Source organism: Eschrichtius robustus, chromosome 8, assembly GCF_028021215.1.
Source record: "Eschrichtius robustus isolate mEscRob2 chromosome 8, mEscRob2.pri, whole genome shotgun sequence".
Classification (NCBI taxonomy): Eukaryota; Metazoa; Chordata; class Mammalia; order Artiodactyla; family Eschrichtiidae; genus Eschrichtius; species Eschrichtius robustus.
In genome coordinates, this window is record NC_090831.1 from 83853304 (window position 1) to 83880335 (window position 27032).

The 27032-nt window shown below is 54.3% G+C and overlaps 1 protein-coding gene across 4 annotated transcripts in view; it reads right to left on the reverse strand.

Moving 5' to 3' along the window:
• The window catches only part of CRHR2 (corticotropin releasing hormone receptor 2), a 43539-nt gene extending 21962 nt beyond the window's left edge, over positions 1 to 21577 (reverse strand). For 2 of the 4 annotated variants that reach the window (XM_068550021.1, XM_068550020.1), the window contains exons 1-2: positions 5483 to 5585; positions 5196 to 5321 (exon numbers count right to left, since the gene is read on the reverse strand). In XM_068550021.1, the coding sequence (XP_068406122.1) occupies positions 5196 to 5321; positions 5483 to 5585 (229 nt within the window). Of the gene's footprint in view, positions 1 to 5195; positions 5322 to 5482; positions 5586 to 12240; positions 12335 to 21484 lie in introns of those variants that run through there. The other 2 variants (XM_068550019.1, XM_068550018.1) reach the window with 2 other exon arrangements.
• Between the last annotated feature and the right edge of the window lie 5455 nt (positions 21578 to 27032).

Below are 27032 nucleotides of genomic sequence, written 5' to 3' on the forward strand. Positions count from 1 at the left end.
ATGCTCCAGTGCCCACCAAACCCATCTTTCCAATCCCTGATGGCTGATTTGTGTGAGCTTGGTCTTTAAGCAGCCTGGGGCTCTCTGAGGACAGGGCTCAGCCTTTCTCATCACCCTTGGCTCCTGAGCACAAGCAGGCAGACCCAGTGGGAAGACCCCTGTGGCTGGAGACCACCTAGTTTATGTGTTTCCATTTTAACACAACTAGGGCTTCAGAATGTCTCTAGACTGGGGTTCTGGGAAGTGGAGACCCCCAAGTCCTCCCCAAAGGGTTGGGTTAGATGAGGCATCTCTTCCCCTGTCCTGGCAGATGCCTCAGTATTGATGGGCCTGCCATTCTCAGCAGGACATGGTCCTGTGAGCCTGAGGTCAAGGAGCCGAGGCTGAGCTGGGCTGGGCTTGGTGATTCCACAGGAGGAAAATGACCTTGTCCACGAGGCTGCGGGACCCTCTTTGCAGCCACGAGGACCACAGGGACAGGCAAGAGGAGGTGCCTGAGTAGGGCAGATAGAATGAGGGATGGGAGGAGGGAGAGATAGAGGATTTGGGGAGAAGGGAGGGAGGGAGGGGGGATGGAGAGAGGGGGAGGGGGAGGGAGAGAGAGAGAGGAAGGAAGGGAGCTGGAGAGGGAAGATGGAGGGAGGGAGGGAGGGAAAGAGAATCACATATATAGAAAACAAGATAGAGACTGAGAAATACACAGAGACATACACACAGAAAGAGACAGAGAGAAAATGCACCCAGAGACAGAGATAGAACCACACCTAGAAATAGAAACAGAGATAGAGCCATGGAGACAAAGAGAGCAACACAGAGAGAGACACGCACATAGAGATGGGCACAGGAGTGGAATACAGGTGAGAGGTGGGAGGAAAATGGAATACAGTGCCCACCTCTGGCCAGACCACTGCTGGGCTAATCCACTTCCCTTCTCCCTACAGACAGGGAGACTGAGGCCCAGGAAGGGGGTGGGACTTGCCCCAGGTTCTACTGTGTATGGATATTATGATAGTTTTGGGTGGCCCAGAACTTGAACCTGATTCCCATATGGGCTCAGGGAAACCTGGGAGAGGCAGAGAACACCTCCTGCCATAGGGCTGAAATGCCAGGCCCTCACCTTCTAGGCTCCCTTGTAGCCAGAGCTGGAGTGTGGGACCCAAAGCTCCACACTCCCCCCACCTCAACAGATGCACTGGCCCCGAGGAAATCAGTGAGCTGGGGGCCCACAAAATGGAGATGGGCAGAAGGTTTCCTGGGGACCACTGCAGGAAGCTTAAGAACCCAAGGCAGTGATGACAGGAGGGCCATGGCCCATCTGGTGGCCAGGGCTCGTGGCGTTGTCAGGGCCCACTCAGGGAGAGTAGGAGTTCCCTCACTGGGCCAGCTCTGCCCTGAGTTCTTGGCTGGGGACCCCATTTCTGGTTCTGGTTCTCCGTTCCATCCAGTAATTCTGTAAACTCCCCAATAGCCTTTCAACAAATTCCTTCTCTGTTTAACCCATCAGATTTGCTTTCTCAGAGGCAGCAGAGCCTTAGTTAGAATCCTTGTTATAAGCTGTGTGACTTTGGGAAAGTCACTTAACTTCCCTGTGCCTCAGTTTCCCCATGTGTAATATGAGGATAATACTATGTCTCTGTCATTTGGTGTGTGTAAAGATTAATGAGTTAAGACAGGTCAAATGACAGTACAGACACACAGAACCTGCGCCAGGTGGGGGAAAACACTGGAGGGGACTCGGACACGTGTACACTTAACTGGGTTCTGCCATGGACGAGCATGTGTGGCCTTGAACAAGTCTCTTCCCTTCCCTTGGCCATTGCTGCATCTGGAAACAGTCTCTGGATAAGAATAACAAGGCTCTGACCAAGTCTCCCACACTTGCTACCTGTAGCTGTTAGCTAACCACACAAGAACTCCTGAATACCTTGTCTCCAGACCAAGGCACTAGCCTGGGCTTCCTCATCCAGCCAATTGCGTTCTCCACATCTTCACTCAGATGTCCCTCCAGCTCCTCAGAGTCCACATATCCTCTACTGTGCTCAGCATTTTCCTAGTGTGGTCCCTGAATCCTCCCGCTTCCCTGTCTCATCCCAGTCTTGTCAGTTACAAATGCATCCATGCCCTCTTCTGCTCTCGCAGCCTCCACTTGACCTGGGTCAGTCACAGTAGCCTCCTAACCCCTCCTTTTGCCACCAGAGACTCTGTGCCCCAAAGCTGAGCTCCTCTGCTCACAAGCTCCCCTAGGCTCCCTCCTGCACCAAAGGTGAAGTCCTCTGCAATACCGTGCGTCATCTGACCAGCATCCATCCATCTGGTTTCATCTGCTTCTTTCTCCTACTACCTGTGCTCCATATGACACTGGCCAGTCCCGAGGCACAAAGCACAGTCCTCATCTCTTCCCCTAGACTTACTATACTTTCACCTACTAAAATCCCATCTGTCCCTAGAAGTCCAGCTCAGAGGCTAAACCCTCCCTGATCCTCCAGGGTAAAGGCATGAGTCTTTTCCTGTACCTCTAAGCTCTTCTCGCAAACTGTCTCTCATGGATGTGGTGCTGCCCGGTGGTTAAGAGTGATGGCTGAAGGAGCTGATTATAACCTTGAAAAAGTGACTTCATGTCTCTGAGCCTCAGTTTTCTCATCTGCAATATGGGCATAAGAGCAGTACATATCTCAGGGGGCCTTAGGGAGGTGGGGATGATGGGATTATGTATGCAAAGCTCTCAGCGGTAGCTGGCACCTGGACCATGATCCACACTTGGTAGCTTTGTGGCCGATTCTCTGTGCTCAGCTGAGTGGACGAAAGTACACGAGGACTGTTGCCTAAGCTTCTGTCCCATGCGGGCAATGGCCGCCCTCTAAAACATGAGGCTTCAGCGGGGGTCTGGCTGTAGCATAACAAAATTGGGCAGGAAGAGGAGCCGGGACCCTTCCTCCTCTTCCCCCAGGCTTCTCATAGGAGCTTTTTCCCTCCCCGTGTCCTTCTTTCTCCAGGAAAGTTCCCACTGAAAAGGCAAAGAGAGTCGGAGGATGCGGTGGCTAGGAGGCAGGGGAGGAGAGAAATCAATCACCCCATTGCCATTGCCATTAGCTACCTCGGCTCTTCCCACCTCAGCCGCCACACTGGTTAACGGCAATGCTGCTTCTGTCCCACATGCTTCTCCCATTCGCCAGCAGTCAGAGTGCGGGCAGCACTTTGGTCCAAATGAAGAAAACTGTTCATTAGTACCACGGGCTAATTGGCACTACGTTTGCCAACCTCCGTGGCACCCTGACCTTTTTTCAGCTTCTCATTTGACGTGATGTGAGTGGTCTGGTACGTGCTGCGGCACCTCCTTTGGGAAGTCTTCTTGCCTCCCCTCCCCTCTTCCTCCTCATCCCATAGCCCCCTTGCACTCCCCAGTCAGGGCATTTATCACTCTGCATCCCTTTTGTCTGTTGCAATTGTGAGTGGGGGCCTCAATGCCAGTGCAGTGGCTAGCACATAGTAGCTGTTTAATAAACTGTTTGAATACTGTGCTCAGCTTGGCCATGGAGAAGAGATCCAGGCCCTGTCCTTGGGGGCTCCAGGCTGGTTGGGGAGAGAGGGGACAGCTCAGGCTGTAGGAACCAGAGCAGAGCTGCCTCAGGTCCACAGGCCGTGGGGTGGAGGGGCCGTATCACCTCACTTAGCGCTTGGTCTCCGGGCTCAGACTGAGTCAGGGCCCCTGATCTCCACTGCCCCACCCCACACGGCTCACAAGATCCTAAAAATACAGTTTTATAATCTCAGGACTGGGAAGGAGCGTGGAAGCCATTCCTTCTGCTTGCACATCTCCTGGGTCAGGGACCTCACCTCCTCCCAGGGAGGTGTGTTTTAATCATGGATAGGAAGTGTGGTCAGATGACGCAGAAATCTTCCTCAGCAGCCCCACTACCTCTCTCACTCCCTTCCATTAGGAGCACCACTGCCATTGGACTCCAAGCACAGCTGTTCTCTGGGACACGAGAGCCCTCCGCTGGTGCAGACAGGGGAATGCCGCTCAGCCTCAGATGCAGATGCTACCATCTAGCCCTCTAACCATCTCTCGGGGTGAAGGCCTGAGTTTGGACAGGCATGTGTGTGTGTGTGTGTGCGCACGAGTGAGGTGACAGGGGAGCTGTGCCACTATTCAGACACACATTCAGAGACAGGTTGCTATGATGTTTCCAGGATGAGGGGCTTCAGACAAACAGATGCCCTCCACTCTTGCCCAGCGTCTCAGAAGGCTCTTTGCTGGTGGGGCGGGGCTGGAGGTGCGAGTGGCTGTTCAGGGTGGGCTAGTGATGCTGCATTCCACAGCCTCACAAGACACTCCCACTTGGCTCCCATCAGACCTTCCACAGGGCATAGACTCAGGCACCCCCTCCCCTCCCAGAGCCCATCCGGAACAACCCCACCTGGATGCCGTGTGACTCCTGTAGCCTCTGCTGCCGTCCTCCCCAGAGTGTCAAGCCAGCCGGTGATTGGCCAGGAGGAAGGAGAGCACAGGCTGTTCTCCCAGGGAGTGGGGGTGGGCGGTCCTGATTCAGACACCATGCGTTACCTGGGTAGCAGCAGTAGTGCTGACCACCGCCCCGGACTCACAGCCCAGAGGGCCGGTCCGGGGACATTTGGGTAGGGAAGAGGCTACACCCCACACTCCGGCCCAGAAACGGCTACGCTTTGCATGTCCCCCAACACAAGCCTCACCCCATTTTTCCTGCCTCCTGCTCTCCTCCTCTCCCACAGTAGAGTCTGATCGTGGCACTCACCCTGGGGGTTGGGAACTTAGCCTATGCGCCCCACCCCTTCCCACCTCCCCGGGGAGATGGGGGGCGGAAATTGGCTAAACAAAGAGACGCCCTAATGGAGAAACTTCAGGCACCAAGAGTATATAATGTGGGAGAGAGGTTTGTCCTCAAAAGGAAGGAAGTACTTCCTTCTCTCCTTTCTGGGCTCTCAGCGCATTGGAGCACGGGAATCGTGGGCAAATCACTGCCTTACTGAGGTCTGAAGCTAACAGTGAGGTAGGGGCAGAGGGAGCGCCCACAGTATTATGTCTTTAACGCCGTCCGTAGGACGGTGCCACCGCCCTTAGGTCTTCGACGCTGGGTCCGGAGCCCTCGCTAACCCTTAAACCGCCCTCCTGGGAGGCAGGTGCTGAACCCGCGGCGGAGGGTCCGGGGGACACTCACGGGTCGTGTTGTACTTGACGCCGTTGAAGTACTCGGGGCACTGCCTCTCCACCAGAGCTCCGGCCGCGCTCCGGGGCCAGCACGTCCCGATCTGGTCCAAGGTCGTGTTGCAGTAGGAGTAGGGACCTGGCGACGGGAGAGAGCAGAGCGGGGCTCAGAGGGGTTGCTGGGGGCGCGGAGCACCGCAGGACGTAGGGCGCGAGGCGCTCGGAGCACGGGGCCCCGGGGGCACCCAGCGCGCCAGGGAAGGAGCTCGCGCCGACCCGGTCCGCTCGCCTCCCGCCTACCCTCGGGGTCCAGGGGCAGCCCCCAGCCGTCCAAGAGCAGCTCTTCTGCCAGCTCCAGGCTGCAGTTGGCCTCCAGCAGGCTGCGGAGCAGTGCCGCGTCCATCGCGCCCCGGAGCCGCGCGCCGAGAGGGAGTGTGAGTGCGCGTCCGGCGTGGCTGCCAGGGGCTGGGTTCGAGAGTGAGCGGCCGAGAGAGCGCACGGTCCTGGCCCTGCTCGCCCAGCCCGACCTTTCGGACAGCCTCCGGACGCTGCGCCGGATCGCCCGGAGCTGCCAAGTCGGGACCTTGGCGGAGAGGAGCTGCAGAGCGCACGGAGCTGCCGGTCCACCCGCTAGGTCGCGGCCAATGGCGGCACCAGGGGGCGGGGCCAGGCGGCTCCTCTCGCCCTGGCCCAGGCTCCCGCCCCCGGCCCACCAGCCCTGCCCTGGGTCCGCCTTCTCAGGCCCGGGCAAGGTCCGGGGGAGGGTGGCGGGAGTGGAGAGTGTGGGCCTGGTGGGCGGAATGACCCGTCCGAGGATCGAGGCCCAGGGGTTGCGTGGCGCAGCAAAGCGTGCCCGCCCGCCCGAGGAGCCAGAATTAGGTGGCTCGCCGCCTGACTTTCTCCTCCTTGAGGGAGGACACTGGAGGGGGCGACAGAGGGAGTGGCGAGTCCACGTGCAGATGTGCGCTCTAGAAAAGTCCCATTGGCCTCTGGGAAGGAAGTGGATTGGAGGGGCTTCGAGGGAAGCAAGGGAGCCACTGAAGAGTCTAGTGAGATCAAATGGCCTGAATGGGTGCAGACCCGGACCAAGCCGTGGGGGCCGGGATGGAGAGGGACTTCGGGGAGTGCCAGCCCTGGTGAGGAGGAACTGGAGAGAGGAGTGGGTGGGTGGCTTCCAACACGAGCCAGGAGGCAGGGGTAATGCTAGGTCTGCCGCTTGGGTGACTGGGGGCGGGGGTGGTGTTGCCATTTAATGACATGGAGAAGTCCAGGGGAGAATCTGGCTGAAATTATCTGGAGGATTTCAAACACCCGGGTCTTACTGCCCTGGGTTTCAGAGGGAATAAAGTGAGAAGTGAGACCCTCTTTTCCTCTTGGCTTGGGCAGGGCTGCCTGAAGCTGGTTCCACACCTGGGTGTGTGTGTGTGTGTGTGTGTGTGTGTAGGAGAGATCAGACCCCATAGCAAGTGTGGAGGAGCTAAAAACCTTTATTTGGAATTTGCCTGGGCCCCTCAGGACTGCCTGCTCCATAATTCCCTGTGGTTCCACTCCGAGTGCCTAGGGCAGGCCCACTGCTCATGCCTGCTGAGTGGGGGGATCTGGGCTCAAGAGACAGGGCCTGGGGTGTTGTTCACCCCAACTCAATCTCTACTCCCCCTGTCTCCGTCTCTACTCTCTATGCATTTTACCCCAATTCTCACCCTCTCTTCTGGGGCAGTTTCTCCATCAATGACATGTTCTTAGAGGCCCCTCCCAGCCCTGACAATCTCTGGTTCTGAGTTATGAGATGCAAAGGCAGACGTACAAAGGAAGATGTACATGTGTGTGAACGTGTGTGTGAGTGTATGTGTTTCTGTCTTCAGAGGGCAGGGAGAGCTGGGACCCAGTCCCAGCTGGGCTGGAAGCCCCAGGGGAGCTAGACCTATCCCTTCTTGCCATCCTCCACTGGGAACAAAGCTGCCAGAGAAGGCTGAGACCACCCTGAGCCAGCATTATACCCTGAGCAGGGAGAGGAGAAGAGGCAGGCTGGGCTGCCTTTGTGTGCTCCAGTCTCACCAGCCTCCATATTAATGCTGCTGTCACTGCCCAGGCAGAGTCAGAGAGCACTGAGACCAGGGCTGAGCACAGGAATCTCTCCAGGGCCAGCTGATTGGCAGGTACAAGGTACAGACCAGCCAGCCAGGTCTGTCTTCTGCCTTTTGAATGGACAGAGTCCTTGGCTCAGCTCGGGCAGCTGCAGAGGCAGAGGTCCCTTAGTGTCCCTAATAACCAGTGCCAGGAGCAGGTGAGGATCAGTTGAGTCCCAACTCCAACCCTAGGCAGAGTCCTGTTGCCAGTCCCAGGCTGAGATTCGGCCCTGGTCCCAGACTGAGCCCTGCCCCACAGGGTCCCGCATAGGCTAGAGTGTGGCCGGCAGGATCAGCCCATTTCTTCACTGGGAATTAGTCTCATTCATGCACAAAGGAGGGCTCTCCACACACTGATCCCAGCACAGGGGGAAAAGGAGAGATCAAGCTAAGTTGTTAACCTGTTCATCACCAGAGCCACAGCACAGGAAAAGCAGCTATCTCATGGGGTGATGAGTACCCCGTGACCATAGGCCAAGGACTTATCATCTCACATGAAGAATGGAAGGTTGGCCTGGGTGACCTGGACTGCTCTTAACTGGGACAGCACATGGGATATAGGTTCCTCTGGGAAGTGACCATTTCAGGGGCAGAGGCAAAGTTCATTCTGCGTCTTGACGGGACAGTCAGGGCCTGAGCACAGGCCCACAGACCTGGGGTTCCCTGGTTTCCAGGATGCAGGGCCATTTCGTCATGGAGTTTATTATCATAGGTATGACTGTCTGTTATTCTAGATGTGACAGAGAGGAAAATGAAAAAAGGAGCGGCTTTGGAACAAATTGATTTTACAGCTCAGTCTAGTGTCCGCAAATAGGTAAACGAGGAAGATATTGTAAAGAGCAAAAACTTTCCTCACTTAGATTAAATTCAACTACAATTAATAAAGTCTGGGACTTTTGGCTAGCTAAGGAAGCAGAGGTGGGTGGGAGGTCCCTGGGATGGAGGTGAGCTCCCAGGCCAGGCATTGGGGCAGCGGTATTTGGGACAGTCTGTGTGCCCCCAGGCTGGTGGGACAGGTTGCAAATAAGTTCTGGGAAGTGTGACAGGTGCTGGGGAAGATACCTGGGTGTCATGAGCAGAGCGGGGGTGGGCCAGGTGCCTCTGGCCCACCTCTGATGTCAGCTGCAGTGGCAGTGGATGGTCCTCCAGTGCACAGCTAACACCGGACAGGCGTGCACAGCACAATGGAAAGACACACGGTGTCTCGCACAGTCGTGTGTCTGCACAGCACACACACGTTCTCTCACTCATCCCACCACCCATCAAACGTCAGCTAGAAAACAGGATTTGAGGGGACAGAGTCTGCCTTTGCATGTCTGATGGGGCTGTGCTCTGTCAGGCTGAAGAGACAGGGAGTATGCAGGGCTGGGACAGGTTGTGGGGTTCACTGGAGTTACAGTGGGACTGCTGAGGACATGGAGGCCTGGGAGAGGCTAGAAGGTGCCCCTCTCTTGCCCTGCAGCACTGGGGACAGTGCCCCCGGCCAGGCCAGATACTCCTTCCCCATCCTACCCCACTCCACGTTGGCACGGGGGAGATGGCCTGGTGTCTTCAGGTTGAGCCTTGGGATCAGGCTTCAGGCCCCTGGCAACCGTCCAACCCCACACTGTCATTTACAGATGGCCAAAGGGAGGCCCAGAGGAGGAAAAGGAACTTCCTCTCCAACAGCTCCCAGGCCTTCCTCATCTCCACAGCAGACTGGGCTCCTTGTCTCCTTCACTGGGGGAGGAAGTGATTTCTCTAAGACCGTGTGACTTCTTCTCACAAGAGCGGCTCCCCATTGCCCTCGGGACAGAGCCCAGCTCTTTAGCACTGCAAACAACATTCTTCATGATTGTCTATTCCCCATCCTCTCGCTCCTGCTCAACTTGAGATGCACTTTGGAACAACTCGCCATTCCCTGGCAACATTCTCTACCTCTGTACCTTCGCATGTGCCGTTCCCTCTGCCGGGAATGCCCTTACCGCTGTGCTCCAGTTAGCCTAGCCGACTCCCATTCACCCTTCTAATGTTCAGCTTAGCTCTCACCTCCTTTGTCTTGTCTGGGGTGGGTGGCCCTTCTCCGTGCCTCCGTCTGCTGGGTGCTGGTCGACGTCACATCAAGGTTGATGGTTTTTCTACTGTGACTCTCAGAGGGCAGGGCTGGTCATATTCACTAAGCAGTCCCCAGCACCCATCAGAATGCTCCAGGCCTGTGCTCAGTGAGTCACCACTGAAAGAACAAATGCCCTGGCAGCAGCCCTGTCTCCCAGACCAAGGTTCTCTTCCCATTTGACCAGCCCTGGGGTGTGTGTGTGTGTGTGTGTGTGTGTGTGTGTGTGTGTGTGTGTGTGTGTGTGTGTGTGTGTGTGTGTGTGTGTATTGGATTAGGGAGTTATTTCAAGGAATCCTTGATTCCATCTGGATCCTTATATTGCCTATGGACTGAAAAAATAATATGCCTTACAACTTACAGTATATGCTCTATTAGATTCCTCTGTGATGAATAAAACAGAAATAATCCACTTAAAGCCTGCCTTAAGTCTCTTGTGATTATGCGTGTTTTTCCTTTATTTGGACCTCAGGGGCATGCATTTTAATTGATCAGAGTCTTTGATTCATGACCTCTTGTCATCATTAGCCCATATATGGCCCAACTTTATTTTAGTCTTTTCTTTTATGGAAGTTTGTATGTAGTAGCACATATAAGGAATCTATTGCCCAATCCAAAACTAGATCATTACCAATCACTTACGAATTTATCTATATACTCCTCCCTCAGAGGGAACATTCTTTTGAATGTTGTGTTTATCATTCCTTTGCTCTTAGTTTTTTCAGTTTTATCGCATGAATGTACGTCTAAACAATAGGTTGTTTGTTTCTACTTGTTTCTGAACTTTGTTAGTCAATATGCATTATCTCAATCAGTGGACACCTAAAAGGAGATCCCTACCATGTGGGGACCTGAGAAACTATCCCTGAAGTCAGAGGGCATCCTAACAGCCTGCATGTCCCACCGCAGGGGCATGGTTAATGAAGGCTGATGCGTCCCCACCGTGGCTGCTAGGCAGCACCACAGCAACGTGGTGGATGAATAATTAATGACACAGGGAAATGTTCACTCCGAATTACGAGAGGAAAAAGCAGGTTACAAAACTGTGGACACAGGATCATTCCAGTTTTGTGGAGAAAAGAAAAAAAGAAAACACATGAGGCTCTATGGTTTGATAAACTTCTGGCGGATGTAAACATTATAAAAAATTCCTGGGTTGTGGGATAATGAGTACTTATCGTCTTCTTCGGTTTTTAAAAATATTTTTTTCCAAATTAAATATATGTAATATGTATTCCATTTATAAACAGATGGATGATATTACAAGTCAAGCAGGGCAGAGCTCGTGTTTGGAGAGGCTGGGACTCTCCACTAGGCTCAGAGGTGGGGAGGATGCGTATCACCTGCCAGGGGTCACGGGGAAGGCGAGGGTCCATGCCACGCACTGGGCAAAGAGGGAGGGCAGGGAGAAGGTGGTGGATTTGCTGATGAACAAGTGTTGCCTCTGAGAGCAAAGAGTTCTGGCGAGGGGAGGGTGGGAGCTCTCCTGAAATGGGGGGGGGCCTCCATTTTTTGCCCGATGGCTGCTTGACACGCTGGTGTAGCCATGGGCTCTCTTTCAACCTTCACAGTAAGCCTGTGAGGTCGACTTTGACCAATTGTTAACAGATGAGGAAACTGAGGCTCAGATGTTATAGGCTGAATAGTGTCCCCCAAATCCATATGTTGAAGCCCCAATCCTTAATACATCAGAATTTGACTGTATTTGGAGATAGGTTCTTTAAAGAGGTCATTGCTTTAAAATGAGGTCATTAGGGTGGGCCCTAATCCAATGTGACGAGGGTCCTTGTAAAAAAAGGAGATTAGGACACAGACGCACGCAGGGGGAAGACCATGTGAAGACAAAGGGAGAAGACGGCCATCTACCAGCCAAGGAGAGAAGCCTCAGAAGGAACCAACTCTGTTGACACCTTGGTCTTGGACTTTTAAGGTCCAGAATCATGAGAAAATAAGTTTCTGTTGTTTAAGCTACCCAGTCTGTGGTATTTTACAGCAGCCCAAGCAAATTAATACAGATGGGTTGGCTGACTCGTCCAGGGTCACAAAGTTGTTAGGTGGAAGAGCTAGGATCCAGACTTGGGTCTGTCTAACCCTAACACCTGAACTCTCGACCACTCCACTGTTAAGGAGGGCAGAAAACAAGGTTTTCCTCTTTATGCATGACTTGGGCTGCGTTTGGTGCTGGGTCCCAGTTCTGGCCAGCACCCTAGTCTCCTTGTGTTCCGGCAGTAGCTCCAGATCCCAAGGGCACCCATAGCCCTCCTCCTTCCTTGCTGCTTCTGTGGATGCAGCCCTGAGAAGGCCAGGACACTGGGCGGGGCCTTGGGGACATCTTTCCAGAGCCCGTTAAGGCCCGGGGCTCTTCTGAGTTAGCTCTGCAGTGGCTAACCCTGACTCTGAATCAGCCGCCAGGAAACTCTAAGGGGTCAGAACTCAGGGTCCCAGCTGCTACTTCACAGGTTCTTACCAGGAGTTAACACCTGTAGCCACGGCAAAGGGAGAATGTGTTTTACACCTTCTTGCTGGAGTTTGAGAGCAGCAAGGTGCCCCCTCCTCGGGCACCTGAATGCCAGGCCAGCCAGCTTCCTTGGGCGTAGACGCAGGGAGCCGGGAGCTGGAGAAGGACTCCCGGCCAAGTTCTTCATCATCGGTGAAGGACCTGAGCCCCATTGGGGAAGGGGCTGCCCAAGGACAGACACAAGGCCCGGGCCTGGAAGCCAGTCACCCATCACCACCTGCTGAGCTGGGGCTGGCCTGGGAGAGCCCGCTTCTCCCCCAGGCCCTGGGCCCGCCCTCAGCTTCCGGGCTCTACCACCGGTGGTGGCAGGGGGCTGGCATACCTGAGAGGTTGGTGAGGGTCGTGATTGCGTGGCAGTACTGTTCCAGTAGCATCCGGACGGGCTGGTCTCTGGGTGCCTGGCTGGGCCCGGCCGCCTAGAGGACAGGAGAAATGAGGGTCAGGCCCTGGCCATACAGTGACAGCACATGTCTGCCTGTCCCCCACCCCACCCCGCCTCGTCCTGTCACTCATCCCATACCCTCTATTGTACAGAGGAGAAAACAGAGGAGGGAGATGCCCAAGGCCACACAGCAAAACAGCAGCCTGGCCAGACCTGGAACCCTGAAAAGGCCTTAGAAGTGGTCTAGTGCATCTTGGCTCCCAAGGGAAGAGTAATGCTCTGTCCATCCCTTGGCCCCCAAAGGTCTCTTCTTCCGGATGGGATGTGCCCTGTGTCCTTCTGTCACCAAAGCTGGGGTGGGGGTGTCCGCCAGCCCTTCGTTTACCCAGCAAACATTTGTACTGTGCCTACTGTGTGTCAGGCCCTGGCTGGGGGACACGGTGTCCTCAGGGTAGTCCCAGGCCAGGTAGGGAGCCCCTAGGCTTGGAAGGTGCAGAAAAGAGGGGAGAAGAGTGGATGATTTGACTTTGTTTCCCTGTCACACATGTAAACAGGCAGTTACAAATGTTAACACATGGGACGCCTAACTTGGGCCTGGGAAGACAGGGGAGGCTTCCTGGAAGAGGTGGCACTTTGGGGGCAACCAGATGGATGAGTAGGGGAAAAGGAAGGAACCACTGTGCCAATGTGAGCACTTGCCAGGGAACGAACGTGATTGTTGCAACAATGGCAATTCCATCCAAAAGACAGAAACCATCTAGGATCCCATCTCCTGAAAAAATCATGAGGGAGTGCTGGATGTAGAGGGACAAAGTAGATGTGGTTATCTCTGCCCTTCAGGGGACCATCTTCTGGAGGGAAAGATGGATGGGTAATCAACTTGTTACAGTGTCTACAACTTGCTGAGAAGGAATAAGGTAGCATCACAGAGGAGGTCATGCTGATGTGGGCTTTGAAGGTTGAGTAGGAGTTTGCCCAGCTGATAAGGGTGGGGCCAGGAAAGGCATCCTAGATAGAGAGCAAAACACGTGCAAAGGCAGAGAGGCTGGAAAGTGCATGGTGTGAAACTGAACAAAAGCAATGCCCTCTAAAATTCTAACCCTCGTCTCCCATTCTTTCCAGGACCACCACTTCTCTTACCTTGTGGCCAGTGTGTGCGCGCACGTGCACTTGTGCATGTGTATGCAAGATGACTTTTGCATGTCCCCCCAACACTGATATTCCTGATCCTGGGATTCTGGAAGGCACTGCCCCACTAGTGGGCAGCCCCTCCCCTTTCTCCTGCCTGTCAGATATTTCCATCCTGGCAGCTGGGTCAATGTTTGCCCCAGGATGTCCCCAGGACCAGAGCCCAACAGCCCTCAAACATCACGTTCCCCACGTCGGGCTCAGTCCATTTCCTGTGCTGGGGCTGGAGCCTGCATGCTCTGCCTCACCACGCCAGCCTGGAGCTCCTAATTAAGACCCCGCTCGGTCAGGTGGGAGAGCCGAGGACGGCACAGCCACCACTTACAGGCACTCACTGCACCTGGGTTCTGCCAACTGTCGCCACAGGGCTGGAGGCAGGAGGAAGCGCTGGGAAGCAGAGGTGCTGTGTGTGAGATTAGTGTGTGTGCAAGGGGTATGTGTGCGGGGTGTGTATATGTCTGTGTGGGGTGTGTGGTTGTGTGTGTGAGTAGTATGTGTATAGTGCGTGTAGTGTGTGTGCGTCTGGCTGCTGTGAGGGGCTTCCTGAGCCCTCAGCCGGGAGCTCTGGCCGCTTGGCCTGCAGGACAGACACTGGGGGCCATGGTCTTGCTGCTCACATACCCCAGGGCTGCCAGGAGCTCCCCAGCATCAGCTTCTCGGGCATCATGAAGGCCTGGCTGTCCAGGGAGCCACCTGCCAGGGGTGAGGTGGGCTGGGGAGGGGACACTCTGGGTCCTGGGAGTGTTCTGATGCCCCACCCTCAGCTGGGTCAGGGGAGAGTGTGGGCCCTAAGCCTAAGCCATCTCCCGTTCCCATCCCCCTTCTCTTCGTTTGAGAAGCAGCTAGTACGCTCTCTCTGGGGGCAGGGGAGAGGGCTGAGTTCCCAGTGAGCCACCAGCCTCTGGAAGTCACGGGAGAGGCAATGCTCAGTGCAGAGGCATGTGGTGTTGATGGTGGGCTCTGACCAACCAGATTCTGCATCTTAGATGCAAGCTCCTCTTCTCAAAGCCCCCAGTGGCCACACTGTGGCCCCATCACTCAGGCATCTCATGTTCAACTTTGGGAGGGTCTGAACACCTGGCTCTGAGCTCATGGACAGGGGCGGGCGGGCATCCTCCGCCAGGACTCAGGCACTGTGGGGCTGTCCTTGTATCAGTCGCTGCCATCTGAGGCCGTGGCTGAGTCTCCTTGCTGAGCAAAGCAGGGGGCACTGGCTGCCGTGCTCAGTATTGATGTGTGCTGTTCAAGCCTGGGCAAAATGGGCGAGCAGATCGGAAGTGGTTTTGGAATAATTCCCAAGTCTGGGCTCCGTCTCCAACTCCTTCTCCACTGGTCGAATAAGCTGGCAAAGCCAAAGATGTTCATTCTCTTCAAGGGGGCTGGTTGGGTGGATCTGACTCAGTTCAAACCTGCAACATACCCTGGAGGTGCCCATTTTGGACAGAGCCGCTGCTGCTAATGGTGGTGGGTGGGTGGGGGAGGGGCGGGCAGGGAGGAGGAAGGAGAGGCCGGTGCCCCCAGCAAGCCCACGGCGGGCCAGGGAAAGCAGAGACACAGCCATGAATAATTATCCCCAAGGCCTGGGTGATGAGCTCTCAGAGGCAGCAGACTGCAGACATGCCCATCCACGTTCAGAGCTCTGGGGATGTTGCTTCTCAGCTCTGTGGCCTTGGCCAAGTTACTTCACTTTTTTGAGCCTTGGCCTCCGTCTTTAAAATGCGGATAATACAAACCCCATGGGGCTTTGGTGTGCGTTAAACAAATTACTGACTGTCAAGAGCTGGTACACAGAAGACACGTGTTACATGGTGGCTCTTGACAAGGACTTTAGGAGGGGTACAGTTAGGGAGCTCAGCAATGGGGGCTTCAAACCGCATTTGGGGGAGTCCCGCAGCCCAGTTCAAGCCCTTCTCCTCTAGAAAAGCCTCTTAGAAACCCCATGTTCTGCCTTCCAAGCTCTGCAGCCAGCGTGGCTCCCCCTCTCAGCCCTCAGCACCCCTCCCGTGTACAGTGGCCCCTGAAGACGCACCTGCACCTCCCTCACCGGGCTCACTGCTCAGCAGTGCTCAGTGGATGCTGGGTGAGAAAACTGCACGTGGAAGCTGAGTCCAAGAGGACAGAAGGACTTGGTCCAAGGTAGGATGAAGGGTAATAAGAGCAGAAAGAAATTCCAGGGGCAGAAGCTGAACGAGCAAAGGCTCGGAGGCAGGGAAGCACAGGGCCTGCTCAGGAAGCAGCAAGCCTCTGGTTTGGGGATGCTATTAAGAGGACAGAGGGTGGGAAAGAGGCTTCCTGGATGTGAAGTCAGCATTTACTGTGTGCTAGACACAGCTCTAAATGCTTCAGGGCAGCCCATTTAATCCTCACAACAGCCTCTGAGGTGGCTGTGAATGACCCCATTTTACAGGTCAGGAAACTGAGGCCCAGAGAAGCGAAGTCACCTCCCAAGGCCACACAGCGGGTAAGGGGCTAAGGCAGAACCGTTCAGACAGTCTGGTAGGTCACAAGTTGGTCAGATGCACACTGAAGAGCTGGTCCCGTGTGAGGGGGTGAAAGCCTGTGGTCCGCAAATGCTGGGAGGACCCCAGCTCCAGAAAAGGGTGAGTCAGAAGCAGCTCTCACCAGTGGAGTGGGGGCCTGTGGGCAGAGAGCTAGGTCATGGGAGGAGGGGAGGGAGACCCAGCCAGCCCGGCAGGGCCTTGCTCAAGGGAGACAAGAAGTCTGGCTTCTAGAATTGACTCTGAGCCACCTGAAGACCCCATTATCTCTCTTTTGTGGGGGACACCTTGGACTTCTGTACTGATCAGCTCTTGGCTGTCATAGGGGCAGAGAGCTGCCCCCCCCCCCACTCAGCCCCGCCCCATGAGGCTACAGGCTGCTGGAGCTCAGGGCCCACATCTGTCTGCTTCACATCTGGGTCCCCAGTTCCCAGTCCAGAGCCTGGCATGTAGCAGGTGCTCAGTAAATGTTTGTTTGGATGAGACCATGGCCCCCTCAGCCAGGGAGAGCTGCACCCCTACCCCCAATTCTGGGAACTCAGTTCTGGGCTCTTCCTGCTTGTCAGGTAGCCTTCTTTCTGAATTTTCCCTTTGAGGATGGCCCGGGTCCAGCCGCTGTGTGCCTGGAGTTGGAAGCCCTCCCTTATACAGGACAAGGGAGAGGCCCTGGCAGGGGAGCCAAGACAAGAGAGCCAGCTGCTCTTCCTCCACCTCGGGCCCGGTCCAGGCAGAACCTGGGGCCCAGGCGCCAGGCGGGCCTCAAAGGTGCCAGCTCCCTGGAGCCGGGGGTCTGGCCCAGCCTCGTGCTCCCTCCTGGCTTGGCGACAAAGCTTCCTCTAAATTTAGCTGCTGGTCTAAGCCTGGGAGAGTTGGGACCACAGGTCCTGCGGCCAGGCTGCCAGTAACTGGACAGGAACGGGGTGAGCTCCCTCCCTGCCTTCTCCCTCTCCGCCCAAGGTCAGAGAGGACTCCTCTGGAGGGGGAGGGTTCCTCCCCAGTGTTTTCTTTCATTCACTGGTCTCACTGAGCCTGAGCCAGGAACAGAGGAAAGAGAAACTCATGCCCTACCCCGGGGAAGGAGGAAGAGATGGGGACACTGAAGACAGGGTATGGGGAGGAGGGAAGGAGGGGGAGGAGAAAGGGAAGAGACGGCAGGATGGAGAAAGGAGAGGAGGAGGAGGAGTAGAGGGGGGAGGAGGGGCAGAAGAGAGGGAGGAAAGGTGGGGGGACGGGGCATGAGGAGGCAGAGTCTGGTCCCTGAGCAGACACAGGGGAGACAGTACTGGAGCTGCGGCTGGCTGAGGCAGAGGGTGAGGGACTGGCAGTCAGATGAAGGAAGTAGGTAATTGTTTTCTGGAGTATCCGAGCAGGCTTCCTGGAAGGGGAGACTTTTTAGATGCTCAGTTCTAACTTATTAGCTGCCGGGACCTTGACTGAGGGCCCCAAGAGCCCCCAGCAGCTTTCCATAGGGCTCTCCGTACCCTGAGTGTTCCAGCAGGTCCCTCTTTCTAAGATGTCCCACTCTCCCATCTAGTCTGAATCCAGCCACCAACTTGCCTGGAGAAACCTCCAGGTGTTTCCTCGGCATGTGTTCTCTCTCATCTCTGAAAGCCTGTGGCTCCCTCTAGCCTCTGTCCCTCTTCTCTGACCTGTGCCAAGCCCTGGGTCCTGCATACAGTTGTCTGAGGGAGCAAGGGGGGAGGGAAGGCAGGAGCTGGCCTGCAAGAAGTCCTGTAACAGGTCACTAGGCCTAAAATTATCTCCTTAATGATCAACTCATCTAATATCCAGTTTGCCTAAAAGTCACCTCTTTCTGATTCGTTTTGGCATCTGAGTGTCTTACACTTTCGTGAAGGTAAGGGAATATGGAGTCAGGCTGCCTGGTTTGAATCCTGGCCCTGCTACTACCAGATGAGTGACCTTGGGCACATGACCTTGCCTTAGCTTCTTCATCTGTCAAATGGGGATATTGATGGTCTTATGCCCTAGGGTGGTTGTGAAGCTTAAAACAGGTAATGTGTGTCAGAGCTTAGAACAGTACCAAGCATGTGGTAAGTCCTGTGTAGATACTAAACAGAATAAACAAAATAAGCTTATTGGATAATATATCCCTCCCTCTGGCAGATTTGAAATGATATCTTAAAAAATTAGAATTTTGAGTAAAGTGACTTACGACTGACTGAGGAGGCCTAAAAATGCTTAAAATTAAATAAAGTAGAAAATGACAGCTAAGAGAATACAGAATAGTCCCGTAATTCATAAAGTGCTGCAAATCTGAGACTTACTAGGAATACGAAATTAAATAGGCAGACAAACCGGTTTTTTAAAAAAATACTAAAACATCAACAAAATGGCAAAAACAGAGAGACTAAATTAGCTGATTAGGTTAGAAAACACTCAGAGAGTAGTTGAACTTGGGGGAAGAGTTATTAGATGAATTAGCTTCTGGTAAATGGCCCTTGAGTCCCCTGCCCCCAACCCTCCACAGACCCCGGGTGTGTGTGCAGGGCCCTGGCCTTGGTCTTGGGGAGAGCTGTACAGGTTAGGGAGGGTCCAGGCTTCTGGAATTTGGTCCTTCCCTCTTTGTTGAGCCTTCTCAGGACAGACAGCCCCACCAGAAGCATGAACCTGGGGCAAGAGACCACAGAAGTGCTGTCCTAAGGCCCTGGCGGGAAGCACCTTGTTGCTCAAAGGTCCGACAGGTTGGACCCAGACAAGACTTCTTGGGGTCTTCACAGAGGGGGAGGCGAGGTTAGAATCAAGGGGTTTGGAATCCAGCAGCCATATTTCTTAGCCTTACTCAACCTGCATTTCCGTCTGTAAATAACTGTCCCAACCTTCCCAGTGTTTTAGTAAAGGGCTTAGCATGGCACCCGGTGCCCAAGAAGCCTGCATGATTTCAGCACTGCTTCCCAAAGTAGCTTCTCAAAGGCCTCGGGGGGCAACTGGTAGCAGCAGGGTCAAGGCTTGGCTCCTCCAGGCTCTTGCAGTGTGGGCTGACCCAGGCTGTCCTCCCCACTCAACCACCAGCTGGAATTTTCACAATTGCACTTTAGATCAGGCCCCTCCCCAGCTTAGTGAGCGCTGAGCTCCCTGTGCCCTTGGGATAGAAATCCGATCCCACCAGGACCCACCATGCCCCCTGGAGCCTCACACCATCTCTTCTCAGGGTTGGGACTCTGGAGCCTTCCTCCCAGCTTGCTCTTCCCTCAGCCCCCCTCTAGGACCACCCCATCTCCATCCCTGCCATCCTGCCCACCTCCCGCCAGACTTCCTCCCAATCCTGGCAGAGGCTCTTATACCTGCACACACCTGTTCTCAGTTCCCATGACCAGAGTTTGTACATACACACTTAATTCTTAGCCGTTGTTTTCTTCGGCCAGCGGCTTCTTTAGGCTATCAACTTCATAGGGCAGGGGCCATGGGCTGGTGTTTTCACCCTTATGTCTTTACCATGCATGATCCTCCTTAAATACTGGTTGAATCAAGTATTATTGAACAAATGAGAGGGCTGGAGGCCAGACCCTCCTGGATCGCCCTCCTTTCCCACCACCCGCTCCAGGTCACTTACTCTCTTTTCATAGAGAGCAGAAATCTCAGAATAGTTGGACGAGGACCCAGAAATAAATCCCATTACCACGAAGACCCAAAGCAAGGAAGCCTGTGCTTTGGGGCTTGAGAGACCATGGTCCTCTGTAGCTGGTTACGTGCTGAGTAACTTTGGGTGAGTAACTAGTCTAGTCTTGGGCCATCCGGGGAGCTAGGGGCAGGGCCTGGGCTGACTCTAAGGGGAGAGCAGACTGTTGCCTCGGAGGTTGCCAGTTCTGACGTCCCCGGGACCCAGGGTACCCTCCCACAGACCCCTCAACCTGGCCGGGCTCTGCGGCAGCAACCAGAAACCCTCTCCGTCTAACCAGCTTGGGCGGCTGGCATCATGGCCCCCAGAGGGGGACGGCTGAGGGGCCACCCTGGCCCTAACACCAACTGTCTTGAAGGCACCTAACCCCGGAACAAGTGCCAGGGGGCAAAAAGAGCTCAGAGCCCAAGACCTTGGGAGTGGGAGGTGGGGAGGGGGGGTGGTAGTGAACCCACTCCACAGCCTCCACCCGTCCCTGCAATGTCGTTAAAAGGACCTGGCAGGTCTAGGGGCCATCTGCCCATCGGGGCACTGACCACACCTCAGCATGGTGCCCACTCCTCTCCTCCACCTGACCAGACCCCCTGGGAGGGCAGGGCCCCTAGTGCCTTCATCTCTGCTTACTCTGTGCCAGGCACGGTGCTCAGAGCTTTACCTGTACTATCTCAACTATTCCTCATGACAACCCTATTCAGTAAGCACCAAAATCATCCTCATTTTACCCAGAAGGAAACTGAGGCTGAGGAAATTTGAATAGCCTGTCCAAGGTCACACACTAAGCAGCAAAGCAGGGATTTGATCAGGTCTGTCTGCAAAGCCACTTTGCCACAGATAGTGGACGCTCACTACCTATCTGTTGAATGAGTGTTGAACGAAGGAGTCCTCTGTGTACATATGGGGATGGGGCCAGGCCTCCTGACCTCCAGCCTGGCTCTGTCCCTTGCACTGCATGGCCTCTGAAGCCTTTTAGTGTCGTGGTTCTTCATGAAAAGTGTGGCCTAGGACAGGTCACCCTCCCTCCCCGAGCCTCAGTTTCCCCATCTGTAAAATGGGGAGAGGGTAAGAGGTAGATTCCTCCCACATCTGTTTCTGGAAATCACCCCCTCTTAGCCTCACCCCCACTTCTTCAGCTCTTTCTGTACAGCTCCTCTCCATCCTGTCACCCTTGGCTCCTACCTGCAGACCCTGACTCTGGCCAGTGGGCACAGCCACAGCTTTGAGAAACCCCTGGCAAGGCTGGTTCCCCCAAGTGCCCCCTCTGCCCCATTGCTCATTTGATACTGAGGGCTGCCTGGTTTCAGTCACTGAGACAAGTGTGAGGACCGGGCTGCAGGAGATGGGGGACAGTTTTCTGGGGGTCCCTTGTGGGGAAGGGCCAGAACTGGCATGGGGTGAGGAAGGGACTTGAGGCTCCTGCAGGGGAGACAGAGCAGGATCTATGGGGGAGGTGACAGAGTGGACAGGGGACAGGAAATTTCTGGACCCGAGGAAGGGCATGTCCTAGACACTAGGGCGTCCCCCAGAATGCTCTGCTCATCCACAAGGGCTTCCAGGTCCCATCCTAGCTGGTGTGAAGAGTTTCATCTCCCCTCCACTTGCCCCCTCATCCAGGCAGGACATCTCCATCCCATCACCGGACACAGGGATCCCCAACCCCATCCCGGCCACCAAGCCCTAAGACCCCCTGGATGGAGTCCATCCAACTCCTAACAGGGCTAAGTGAAACCGAGCCCAGTAACTGAGCAGTGAGACCCCCTACCGCCTCGCAGTCAGGAGAGCACGGAGCTCCAGCTCCCGGCGCCTCGACCCTGCGAACAGATCCCCCCCACCCCGCGCCTCCCCGCCCGCCACCACTCCCCGCACTTACTCTGAGCAGCGGCGGCAGGAGGCAGAGCAGGCAGAGGAGCGGGTGCGGGGCGTGGAGAAGGCGCCGGGGCCCCGCGGGACCCCCCATGCCCTCAGCGGCTGCGGACCCGAGCGCACCTCAGAGCACAGCGGTCCCGCCCTCCCCCGCCCTCCCCCGCCCCAGGCTAGAGCTGTGTGGGCCCCTCCCTCCCCAACGCACCAGGCGGCCAAGGTATGGCCCCGGGCACGGGAAGAGGGGGTATTCTCCCCCCTCCACGCTCCGCAGTGACACCGCCCCACGGCCCGCCCCCTCCAGGTTATTTATAGCGGTGCTGGGCAGCAACTTCTGCCCAGGCAGCCGGAGAGACCAGACTCTTCTTCCAGTCTGCAGAGAAGGGGTTAATGCCTTTCACCAGCCTGCCACCTTTGCCAGGGCTGTAGCTGCCCACGCTGGGGAGAGAGGAATTGAGAAAGGGAGGCGGGGGTCTTTGTGGTTTTGGCAGAGCACAGAGTGGGCTGGGCGGATCTCATCCCCACCAGGCTTCCCAGCCCTGCTGGCATCTTCTGATTGTCTGGGGAGCTTTTACCACACACCACTGCCCACTGGGACAATCGAAATTTGAACGTGGAGGCCAGATTAAATAATAGTTCTGTGTCAGTGTTCAACTTCTCGATTTTGATAAGTGCCCTATCCACAGGTAAGAGAAAATTCTTGTTCTTAGGGAGTAATATTTAGGGCTAAAGGGATACCATATCTCTAACTTATTTTCAAAGGGTTCAGAAATACACACACACATACACAAATACACATACAGAGAGAAAGAGAACAATAAAACAAATGAGGTAAAATGTAAATAATTGGTAAATGTGGGCAAAGAGTATGTGGGTATACTTTGGATCATTCTTCCAACTTTTCTATAAATTTTAAATAAAATGCTAAAAAAATATATTCAACAACAACAACAACAAAGGAACAACGACAACAAATGCAGCAATGCCAGACCCCACCCAGAGCTTCTGATGATACAGGCTGGGGCAGGGCCCAGGCATTGATATGTTTTAGTAAATTTCACAGGGATCCTGATATCAGGCAGGGCTGAGCAGTGCTGGTCTCAGATGGGGACAGGTCCAGCCTAGGGCTGGGTCAGGGCTCAGGAGGTGAGGATTCTGGGAACCACTGAAGAAGGCTGTGGAACTGTTCTAACAGGTGGGCCTGGTGCACAGCGTTTAAAAGCTTAAGCAGCAATTCCAATGTTATTAGGACCTGAGGGGAAAGCATTTGAGGAATGTGATCAGTGAGGCACTGAGCTTTTCCTGGAGGGTGCAGACGAGGTGGGTACAGCCCAAGTTCAAGAAACTTAGACACTCTGTTTACTCTGGTCTCTGCCTGGGATACTTTTCTGTCCCTCAGTTCTTCTCCTCCACCTGCTTCCTCCAGGCAGCCCTTCCTGACTGTACCAGCTCCCACATTGGCCTGCCCTGAAATCTCAGGGCCTAAATCTGAGCCCCTGATTCTCCTTGATGTGGACTGTTCTCTTATGGCCCCTTGGATGAGGCTGGCCTCCATGCAGCTTGGTTGGGAGGCAGGGGAGGCACTTCTTTTTATTTGTTCCTCCCTTCCTCCTCTGTTGCACAGAGCCTAGCTCCAATGGTGCAGGGGCATTTTTATAGGGAGATCAAAGGAAGAGTTGACCAGATCTCCCCATTCATCTGAAGGTGACAGGGTAGAAACCGCTGAGACAGGATATGGCTTTACTGGACCCAGTCAGATGGGCTTGATCAGAGAGGGCTCCTGGTAGGAGATAACCACTCAGTCAGACTTTGATTGAAGGGTGGGTAGCCTCAGAGCTGATGGGTCATCATGAGGTTCAACAGTTCTTTTCAGCACGTGATACTGGAACATCTCCATCACAATGGGTGCTGTTAAGCAGAGAGCAGAGGCTCTGACCTTGAGGCCAGCCTCATTGCCTGTGAAGAGAGTGCCAGCAGAGGGAAGGTGTGTGGACCGTGTGAGATCTGGGCCTGAATAACTGTGATGGGAGCTGTCCGATAGTACAAGGTGCGGGACAGCTCAGGGAATGGGGTGGGGGTGGGGGGTTCTCTGGGGGAAAGGCACTACAGGAGCTCCTTGAATGATTTAAACAGATGGAGAAGGGAGAGATCTTTCCTCCAGATGGAGGAGTTGGGGAGAACAGGAGCAAGGAGCTGGGCAAGCACAGCTGGCTGGGCTGGGTGTCTAGCTGGGGTGGGGACAGTGTAGGGTCAGGCAGTGAAGGACAGGCTGTAAGGAAGCTAGATCTGCTCTAGTTCTAGGAGGGTCTACAGAGCAGGCACGTGGGTGCTCGGTCCTGATGCCTCCCTGGTAGGACATTCTGTGTGTGCTTCCCTGGCTTTCCTTGTGTTTCCAAACAGTGCCCTCCTCCAACCTGGAAAGTTCATAGGAGGGCATCTCTTGGACAACTAGAGCTGCATTTTGCACCAAGGTAGGGATTGATCCCCAGGAACCCAGGTGTTTACATCTTCCAACCCCCAAGGGTATGCTTTGCCATTGACTGGCTAGTGTTCCTTTTCCTGGAGGTGAACCAACTCCAGATGTAAATTACCTTGGGGCTCCCAGGCGTCTCACTGCTGCGGGTTTTCTTTCCCGTTTCTGTCCTGCTTTGCCCCCTCTCTTACCAGTCCCTCCTGGGAGCACCTCCCTTATGAGTGCCGTGTGGGAATTCTCATCTCACCTCTGGGAGTCTAAGGGAGCCTAGAAGTTTAGGAGAGTCTGGACTTGGCCCTCCTAAATGTAATGGGTTAAAAACAAACAGTAACAACAATAAGAAACATACAAAAACTTTTGAGCCCCTAAACTGTCCTCTGGACAGCTTTTCTCTGCTTTCAGAGACTGCTGGTGGCAGAAGAAACCCTGCCAGCAGCTATGATCTGGACAAGGCTAATAGAAATTGTCATTTATAAGCTCTCTCTTCCTAAGGGCAGACTGGAGCAGAGGAGCCTTTTTATTTATGAAAATGCCTTTATGGCCCTTTTTGGTTATGAAAGGCAAACTGAGGATGGTCTAGAAAGGGAGATGGGTGGTTTGCTTTGTAAAATAAAGCAGTGGAAATGCTGAATTTAGCCTAGTTTGGCATCTAAGTCAGTGAAGGGGTAGAAGGGCTGGGATCTGGGCTGAGGGTTGTCCCAGGGACTTGGAGAGAAAAGGGGGGACAAAGACTGCTGGGTCTGAGGAGGGATAGGCTGGAGGGGCTTCCCAGAGGTGTTAATAGTCAGTGAACATTAGTGATGGGGCTGTAATTATTCTCTGCTAACCCCCATCTTCAGAAATAGGCCATCCTACATGACAGCCTGTGCCAGTGGCGCTTGGGGAATGAGGACAGGTGCCTGTGCGTGGATAGAGCTGGAGAGGGGTCAGCAGCTGCAGGAGGGAAGGGTGCTGGACATTGTTTTGTCCAGAATGGCCCTGTCCTTCTGAGCAATGCTCCATCCTCTGCTCCAGTGTTTCTCAACATTTTTTCTTTATAATCATCCCTCCACCCAAAAGGAGCCCTTTTTATATTATTTTCCTAATTGCCCTCCCCCCTATGAAATTTTAATACCACAGACGTATTGTATATCTATTTATGTACTGTGGTTCTTTGGAGGGCCATAAACCCTTATAATATCTAAGATTGCTTTGCCTTCCAAGTACCACTTTTTGCCTCCTTGGGGGCAAGATTCTCCTCCCTCCCTGCCCCCACCCTCCCCAGTGCACGTTCTAATTCAGCCACGTGATTGGATTGGCCTATGCAATCAACCAGGCTGGACAAAGGAGAGGGCCTCACCCTACTGAGCACAGTTGGTTGGTACAGGAGTGGATGGCTGATCTGAACTGACTCAATCAGAGCCCTTCCCTGGGATTTTTAAACTTTGCATCAAAGGGAAAGACTATTCCTCTTTTGGAGAAACTGACAGGTGCAAAGCACAGCCGTTGACTTGGCTGTTGACTGTTGTCTGGGGAAAGGCAAGCTGAAGGAAAGGGGAGCAGAGAAAAGAGGAGGGGAGAGGGTCCATGCCTGAGCTAGTTTGACGTGTATTCCTGTTGCTTACCACCCAAGGAATTCTGATCAACACAGAAGGATCAAGAATTGAACAGGAGTAGAATTTAGAGTAAAAGGTGACCAGGAAAGTGGAAGACACCCCATGTCTGGGAACCAGAACTGTTGGGGAGAGCCCGACTTTCTGTAAGTCTAATGGGCTGGAACAGTCAGGTCATTGTGTGTGGTTATGAAAGGAAAGGGTGACTTTGGAGGACTGGGGTTCTTAGGGACACAGGTTGCATGTGTCTCTGAGTGGAAGAGGGACAGGGTTGGATCTGCAATCTAGAATGCTTGCTTGGGCGGCAGGGTGTTCTTGCGTTAGAGCCACAAGTCTGAAGTTAAGGAGAAAGCAAAGTGGCTGGTGCAGCAGCCCGGGCAAGAGATAAGATGGCATCTCAGTCCAGAGTCTGAAGGAAAGGCAGGGGCTGCACCACGCAGGGGGCATTGGCCAGACTCCCTGTCCCGCCTGGCAGGGCCATCACATGGACCCCATCTCTCATTTGGGACTGAGACTGCTCAGACCCATTGCCACAGCAGATGAGGGGGAATGCCCCCTTTACGGCCAGATGACATCTTGTCCCCCAGGTTTATGATGCTATCTCCTTATTTTAGCTGTGGTCACACCCATTTAGCCCCAGACTGCAAGGTATGTTTTTGCGATGCAATTTCAGAACACAATTTTATAGCATTGCTGAAAGAATAGGCATTGATTTTGCTCATTTTTAATTTTTATTTTTTCTGTTGGTTCTGTGGGATATTACTCTGATCTCTCTCTCTCTCTCTCCTCTCTCTCTCTTTTTTTTTTTTTTCCCTCCCAAATTCTAGTTCAGGGTGGTCAGATCCAAGTATGAGTTATGATCAGCTCTGTTGTCACTTGGCTCCAAAGAAAAACAAGTCATCATGTTTGATTAATAGGGATTAAGTCAGCTCTGGCAGTTTTTACCTGCTCATCAAGGAGCCTTGAACTTTGTGCCTGGAGAACAGCTGTGGGGCTTGTATTTTCCGGAACCGCTCGGGCTCCGGGGCTGAGTGGCACTTGGGGCCTGGCTCCTGGTTGTTGCGTCTGTGGTTTCACAGCTGCCCCCTGTCTCCTGTGTAGGCTCCTCCCGGGGGCAGATGCCACGGGCTGAGCTGGGCAGAAACCCACGGAGGGGATCCCGAGAGTGGTGCCGGCTGGGCCGCTGCTGTCCCCTGGGAAGGGGTCTGGTCTATGGTGTCCGTCCTGCTCCAGTGCCTCCTGGATGACACATCTCTCTCTACCTTCTCTCCTCAGTTGCTGTACCTGTCAAGTGAAATAATAACACCTACCATGGAGGGTCATTGTGAGGACTGGAGGAGAACACCACTTCCTGGAAATGTGAGGGAATATTAATCATTGTCACTCTGTTTCTTCCCATTCAAAGTCAACAAATATTGAGGACTCATTATGTGCACGATCCTGTGCAAGGCGTGACTGTGGGTGCCTAGCACGGAGTAGGTTGCTAA